General features: G+C 40.0%; 1 protein-coding gene across 1 annotated transcript; it reads left to right on the forward strand.

Annotated features, from left to right (window-relative positions):
• Positions 1-1,331: 1,331 nt before the first annotated feature.
• LOC117490746 (lysyl oxidase homolog 2-like) lies at positions 1,332-4,375 on the forward strand (the record flags this gene model as incomplete). Its single annotated transcript, XM_034140561.1, has 6 exons — positions 1,332-1,508; positions 1,590-1,643; positions 3,077-3,114; positions 3,203-3,470; positions 3,683-3,799; positions 4,048-4,375. Coding segments are annotated over 6 exons (857 nt in total), but the record flags the coding sequence as incomplete, so codon positions are not given.
• Between the last annotated feature and the right edge of the window lie 3,981 nt (positions 4,376-8,356).

The raw sequence follows: 8,356 nt of genomic DNA on the forward strand, positions 1-8,356 counted from the left end.
TACCATAGCCAATAACAAAAAAATGTAACTTATTTTATTTTTGTTGTTCATTCATATCTTATTTTACCTAGTTAAAATGTATTTATGCATATTTTTATATCTCTCAAGTTTTAAACGATATTTTTGGTTTACTGTCCTATAGTATACATTGAAATGATTTCAAACCTGTTTATCCAAATAATTATAAAGTAGTGTCTTGGAAATATTTGTTTACATAAATTGCATTTATCTCTCGCCTGATAAGCCAACACCCCCCACTTTCATCACTTACAGCGCCCATCGTACAGGGCAAATGAAAAGTGTAACCGGGGTGAAAAGGGTGTTACAATGACTTAATTATGAATGTTGTTACATCAAGGCTGAAAATTAGGATGAGCGCAAACAGTCAAAAAGGTTTTTTTCCCTCCCAGATCTGGCGCCCTAGGCGACCGCCTATGCCAAAAACCGGCCCTGTACACCATGCTAAATGTATGTCTGCATAAAGCTGAGTTATGATCAGTCATAATAACACAGAATTTGGTGATGATGAAATAGTTTACAGTGAGATTTACTCCCATACTTTTGGCCATACTCACGCAGCCCTACAAATGAATTGAGATTTCCACACAAATGTTCTTTAGCAAGTGTGCAGAGCAGTGTTGATTTAAAAAGCAATTTGACAGTTGGATATTTGTAAACCTTTTTTTGTGTATATATATTAATAATTTAAGATGTAAATTAATTCCAGTTTATTTGTAGTACTTTCTATTTTTATTGTGACATGTGGTGGCATCAATGTGTGCATTTGATACAGATAATGGAGCAGTTGCTTTAGGGCCACAGTGGATATCCCTTAAGGTCAAATAATGAGATCCTCGACCTCCGCCCCCCTCTCGCACCTCCATACAGAGCCCCCCCACATATCAAATCCCAACTTAACCCCTGCATATAAGTATATGTTAGTCAGCAGCAAACCAAACTGCAGCCTGGGATTTAAAATAACCCTATATGACTAGAGAGAGGAAGTGCTCGAGACATTTGGCCATTGGCAAGAATAATATTCAAAACTGAATGTTAAAGCAGCATTTGCTTTGACCTGCCTGTCTGAGTTATTGCATGGAACAGACATGACATCTCTTGAAACTATTTTTACAGTTCTCAGGCCAAAGGAATTTTAATCAGGAATAAGTGAAACTTTTAATGTCTGCACTTTTAATTTTGCTGCTAGTCTCTTTTCTCTTGACCTCATCTTCACCTGCTGCAGGTCAGTCAAGGTTATGGTGTGATGCATACATCCTTTTGGTTTTCAGTTTACATTAAAGCACTTTAATATTATATTCAATGTTTTTTAGATCAGGTCAGATTGGCTGGCTCTGGGTCCAATCACTGCTCTGGAAGAGTTGAGATCTTCCACAGCAGCACCTGGGGAACAGTGTGTGATGATAACTGGGATCTAGACGATGCTCAGGTCGTCTGCAGACAGTTAGGCTGTGGTTCAGCGCTGAACGCCCCTCACTCAGCCCACTATGGTGAGGGGACCGGACCAATCTGGCTTGATGATGTTGGCTGTTCAGGAAGTGAAAGGTCTGTGACTGAGTGTACCCATCCAGGATTTGGGACTCATGACTGTGGACACGGTGAGGACGCTGGTGTGGTCTGTTCAGGTGAGAGGATATTAGTTATTATCTTCTCAAAGTCAGCTTCTTTTCAGCTAGCTCCAAAGTACCAGGGGTATCAGAACAATTCATTTTTCTTTTTTTTTGCATTCCATCAAGTGATTCTCCAAAAACAATGTAAAAACCAAAAACTCAAAATTCACAACATGATTATATCCAACCAAATAATATTCAGCATATCAACACCATAGATAAGATTTCATACAATCCATCAATACAACCATGGAATTGAAAAGGAACTTCAAACAGAATATACTTTAGTTTTAGGAATAATGACGGCAAGGTAAGACAAGACAATCAGAACAGAGCTGTAGTCAGACCCTGAAATGATCCAGAACAGAAAAGCAGCACGCGGGAAAACACACAAAGACAGGAAGGGTAGAAAACTGTTTCCAAAAAGACAGGAAGCAGATGAGCCAAAAACTAGGGCCTGACATTAATAACAATAAAAAGAACATTATAAAATAACTTCCTATGTCATTATTCAAATTCAATTCAATTCAAATGTATTTATAAAGCCCAATATCAGAAATCACATTTGTCTCAGAGGGCTTCACAAATCAACAAACATGAATGATGATGTAAAAACAACAAACATATCTGAGAATATAGTAACATGACAAGATACATGTGAAAATACCAATGAATGGGTACACAACACAATGACACAAATACAGTTAGAATACAATCATTAACCTTCCATAACATGAAGGGTCCATGAGGATGTTTAAAAGGGAGTTTAAAACCAGTCCGAACTGTACGCTGTACCAAAGAGGAAAGTCTTCAGGATACTCTTAAATGTGTGCACACTGCCTCCCTAATCAACACTGGAAGTTGGGTCCAGAGGATCGGAGGTTAGTAGCTCAAAGCTCTAGCACCTGATCTCATTTAGTGAACTCTGGGATCTTAATGCCCTAGAGGGGCAATAGGGGATTAAAAGATCCTGCAGGTAGGATGGTGCCTGACCATTGAGCGCTCTGTATGTACAGTAAGTCAAAGTATTTTAAAATCAATCCTGGACTGAACTGGGAGCAAAGCTGCTAAAACAGGAGTGGTGTGCTCCGTTTTCTTTGTTCCTGTAAAAACCTGTGCTGCAGCATTTTGTATTCATTGAAGGGTCTTTAATGATGAGTTGGGACAGCCTGATGAAAGGGAAGTGCAATAATCCAGCCTGGAGGTGATCAAAGCATGGATGAGTGTTTCTGCATTGTTGAGATTTAATATGTGCCTGATTTTTGAAATATCCCGCAGATGGGATCACATTCTGCAAGTGACACGGTTTCTGTCTGATGATATTGATATGAATTGCTCCTTTATTCCACTTTATAAAAATGTTCATAGACACACAAAGGCTTTTAAAAAAAAGACAATCAGGAAGGCTGTGAAAGCGATGATATATTTCGTTTTGTTGTATCTTTCAGAGAGACTCCCAAAGCCCAGCCTGTCCATGTATCCTAAGGTCACCTGGGGTCAGAGCTAAGGTCACCTGGGGTCAGAGCTAAGGTCACCTGGGGTCAGAGCTAAGGTCACCTGGGGTCAGAGCTAAGGTCACCTGGGGTCAGAGCGTCAGCATCACCTGTTCTTCATCAACTTTACCTCGACAGCTGTTTTCTAACACAACGTTCATCCTGGAAAAGACTTCCAGTTCCTTCAGAGAGTCCAGAACTCCAGGTAGCAGCTCTGCTTCCTTCAGCATTCAGGAAGTGAACCTGGACCATGAGGGATGGTACCGGTGTCAGTATCAGATACGAGGCTCAGGACGAGACTTCAGCTCTCCCTTCAGTGACTCCGTCAGACTCTCTGTTGCTGGTTATTGTAAGTGTTAGTATTTCTTAATATACTTCTAAGTACCGTACTATGCCAGTTTGTGAATACACCTTTAATAACTTAGGCAAAAGGCAAATCATTCCAACATCTACCCCCCTTCACACAGAGGATAGCCTTTAACTTTAGCAGTTAGTGTGTAGATTAGCAGTTTAATCATTAAGAACGCGGTTTGGAAATGACTGACTGTGTTTCTCTGGTAGTTTCTGAGGTGCTGGTCTTCGCCATTCGTGGGGTGGGTCTCCTGGTGATCCCACTGGTGCTGGGGGGGATTTTCCTGAGCTGTAAGAGGAGACCCTGTGCCCTCAACCAAACTCAAAGTATGTGCTCACCAACACACTCAGTACATTAGATAAACACTGGCTGTTAGATTTCTTAATATGAATATTATTAGTTGTATTCCTTTGTTTGGAACAAAGTACATGAACGTGGAAAATACAGGTCAATACATTCAAAGCAAAAAAATAAAATCTATATGTCAGGAAAGAGTGTCATCCAACGCATGTGGTGAAGGAGTTTTAAAGAATTAAATCTGATCTTAATGAAACATCTCCTGCTTGTGTTTCAGTGTCTGTCAGAGCCATGAGCGAGAACAACGAGGAGGACGAGGAGTACGTCTATGCAAACGCTTACGTAGGATTCAGAAAGGGCAATGAAGAAGGAGAGCAAAGAGATTCCAGTGACCACAAACATGATTATGTAATTGTACTCCCTGCAGTTAGTGAACAAGTGGTTAGTGGAGACCATGAGGCTGAGTATCAGAACCTTTGAGGAGTCCAACAGTCAGCAGAGTCTCAAAGGTGGTAGACAAGGACGTTCAAAGTCTGACCCTTTTTATCGGATGGAGTAGATACATTTTGAATCATGCTGGAGCTTGCTAATTCTCATTATTGTCAATGCATGTGTGTACAAAACACACTTTTTATATTATGTTTCATCTTTTCATTGCCAACAGCAACGCTGTAGCTATTGTGCATATGACAATAAAGCTTTTGAATCTTTTAAATATAATACGAGCATTTGTCCTGTGTAGCACACACAGGGATGCAAACTTGTCATCTTTCGGCGAAATTCGCCGTTTTGAATCCAAAATAGGTCGTTTGTGTGATTCATGTAGATCTGCAATAAAAATATTTTTGGGGTATGGGGGGGGTCTGGGACCCGGAGTAATCAGCGGCCGCGAGCTGATATGTGCCATCATGACACGCATGGTGTTCTTTTTTTATATATTATAATGCAGCGCGAGCTGTGTGCTGGAGTCTTCCTGCCTGTCGGCTCTGCTCATGGATGTATAATAAGGCTCTGCTGCTCCGGGATGAGGGTCTAGCTTCAGCAGCTACATTACCTATGGTGCGTTCGTTAATATTAACTGTGCGGTCCAGAGTCACTGTGGTACAGACTGGACCGCTGGTGAACAGCTGTTAGAACGGGCCGTTCAGGTGTTCAGAGCAGAGCTCCCTGTCGGAGCGGCAGAGCGTGATGTGCACTGAAAAGTGTTCCTGTCGCAATATTATCGTTGAGCTAGCTAACTAGCATACATTGTCACTATCTGCTAACGTTAGCTTTAGCCTTCGTTTTCAAATAGTTTTTTTCATAGGCTATAAACGGAGGTGGTATAAGTATATATCTTGTACTTGAGTAAAAGTAGAAGCACTCAGGTCTTGTACTTGAGTACAAGTAGAAGTACCAGAGTGTATGAATACTCTGTTACAGTCAAAGTCCTGCATTAAAAATGTTCCTCAAGTAAAAGTAGAAAAGTATTCTCATCAAAATATAGTGAAAGTACAGTAAAAGTAGTGATTGTGCAGATTGGTCCATTTCAGAATAATATATATGATATGTTTTATAATGATTGATCATGAAAGTGTTCTCAAAGCTGGTAAAGGTGCAGCTAGTTTGAATGACTTTGTATACTGCAGGGTAGCTTGTGAATTTACTCCAGGTGGAACTAAAGTCTGATTTAACACTTGATTATATTTCACATCATTCATCCACATCTGTGAAGTAACTAAAGGTATTAAATACATGTAGTGGAGGAAAAGTACACCATGTACCTCTGAACTGAAGTGGAGTAGAAGTACACAGTAGCAAAACATTGAAATACTTAAGTAAAGTACAAGTATCTCAAAATTGTACCCAAGTATAGTACTTGAGTTTATAATAATAATAATAATAGCTTTATTTTATATAGCGCCTTTCAAGGGACCCAAGGTCGCTTTACAACTAATATAGGAAAAACAAACATAACAAAACAAAAGTCAGACAGACAAAACAACAGATCGATTAGGGGCCGAAAGCCTTGGCAAACAGATGGGACTTGAGGCCCTTTTGAAGGCGTCGAGTGTGGGGATGTTGCGAATCTCCGCAGGGAGAGCGTTCCAGAGGGTGGGGGCTGCCACACTGTAGGCTCTGTCCCCGAAGGTTCGCAGTTTGTTGCAGTTTTATGAACTTAGTTACTTTACACCACTGGCTATACAGACAGAAAGACTAAGCCTTGCACAGAGGCATGAAAATACATTTTCAAAATGCTCAACAGTGCTGCCAAAATTATAAACTGACTGCTACACAATTAAAATAAATGCTTTTATATATTTCTATTAGATGTGACTCTTTGGCGTTTCTGTTATTATTAACTGCTTTAGTTGTTCTGACTGCTAACATCCTGTTGTTCCTCATTTGAAAGCCGATATTCCGTGGGGTCGGGGGGCTCGGATCCTTGTCACCTTTTTCATACCTGATGAGTTTGCATCCCTGATTATACAGAGGGTGATCACAGTTTGAACACTACTACCTTGTCCGAACCATTGTTGAAATCCTATCCTTATTATGCAAATAGTGCTAAGTAAAGCACCATATGCTAATAGTGCAAATTGCCCAACATATACAAGTTAGCATGTAGTGCTTTCTAAATGCTTAGGGCCCCTACTTAACATTTTTAACATAAAACATTTAATTATCTGATTTTGTATTCATGGTCCAGGTTCACTTCCTGAATGCTGAACACAGGACACACCCTTCTGCACTGGCATAGGGCAGAAGGGTAGTTCGCTGCTCACTAACATATAATGATGGCGATACCTCGAAGGGAATAAGGAACTCAAAGGGCACACCTCTCTCATTTCAGACGAGTTCCTTCTCTCCTAATGTCGATAAACCAACACTAGTTCCTGTCAACATAATACAAACTCATTATTATCAGAAACTTCCACCTTTCAAAGAATGAGCGGAAATCCCACTTTTTTTAAATGCACTCTTTAAACATGTACACTTTTAATTATCTGAAGTGTTATAGTAACTTAAGCTGTTAGATAAATGTAGCAGAGTATATAAAGTATTATGAAATAAAAACACAAATCAAAACATCAAATAAAAGTGTATCAAAACTGTACTCAAGCACAGTACTTGGGTAACTATATTTCTACATGCTCTTCCACTGCAGTAAATAGTATTTTACATTCCAGAACTCTTGCTGTTTTGAATGTCGCCTAATTGCTCTCTAGTGGCCACTCCTGGGTACTGCAGCAGAAGGGAACAAACAGTTTGTATTCACTAAGTGTCTGATGACTTAAAGTAGTTACTCTGAAATGCATTTCATTTGAACAATTGTTTTCCATTCGTCATATATCTGTGTTTATTACATCTGACCTACACTATATAGAGCAGGGGTCTCCCAGACAGTTTGAAACGCGAGGGTCGTGATTGGTCCGTGATTGGTCCGTGATCGGCCGTGATCGGTTCGTGATGAAGAGCCGGCCCCCAGTCTGACTTGAGACCGCCCCCGTGATAAATAAATGTAATTATTGTGAAGCCAGCTGCAATGGATCATTGATCCACCAGGGGGTGCAGTGGGGTTCCACACTGGAGTCATGTGAAATCAACTTCGATACAGTAAGCTGGATGTACAGTATGTCTGGTACTACTGTATAGCGGATCTTTGTTAAGATCCATATGTCACGGATAGGATCATAGTCTGTGCTAAATAAGACATGTAATCATTTACAAAACATCACCATGTTGTTATTTAACAAAATAATGTTGTTTAGTCGAAAAAAACGAACGAGAGGAAATGCAGCCGGCTCTCGATTTTTAATCCTAATTTAATCATCATCTTCACCACGATCATTTATGTTTATGTTCGCCGAATTGACATGAAATCACTGACAAATATGAATATACTGTATTCAACTTCATTGAAATGTTATTAACGTGCCTAAACTCAGTAATTCACTAAAAATATTTATATTTTAATGGAGCCTTGTCAGGCAGATCAGGATCCGGACGCGTAGCGGAGGGATCTTGATCCCTGGGTGTTATTTTTCCCCATAATGACCAAGTCGCTGCAAATTATCCCGCTTATTACATGGCCACATTCTCAACAAAGTAACGACATGACTCCCAATATTAATTGAAATGCTTTTATGGATTTAGAAAATGTTTTTATTGATTTAAAAAAGAGTTGTATGTATTGATTTAAATTGACATGCATCCGCTAAGAAAAATAGTCCGTTGTTACCGTTTTTTAAACAGTCAGAATGAAACGGCAGCTCTCAGCTGTGTGTTTACACACCTAATGGCCCATCAGCCACAGCTCTCTCCCCCCCCTGATCTTTCTTTTCCAACAGTTAAGTTAACTGTAGGTTACTCTGAGTGACAAGCTTACAGTTAGTGAAGTAACACTTTTTTTTTGTGAGTCACGACCTGGCTGTTTCATTCTAACATAACGCTCCAAATATGACTGTTTCCACTCGGACTTCAATACAGCAACACCATTGTTTGGTTTCCATGGTAGCGTGTCTCTTTAGTAGCGTGCACTCCTTTCCTGTAAATTACAGGTCCAGCCAGGCAAAACAGTGCACTTCTCTTTCCCGCACTACTGT

The sequence above is a fragment of the Trematomus bernacchii genome, unplaced genomic scaffold (genome assembly GCF_902827165.1).
Source record: "Trematomus bernacchii unplaced genomic scaffold, fTreBer1.1, whole genome shotgun sequence".
Lineage (NCBI taxonomy): Eukaryota > Metazoa > Chordata > Actinopteri > Perciformes > Nototheniidae > Trematomus > Trematomus bernacchii.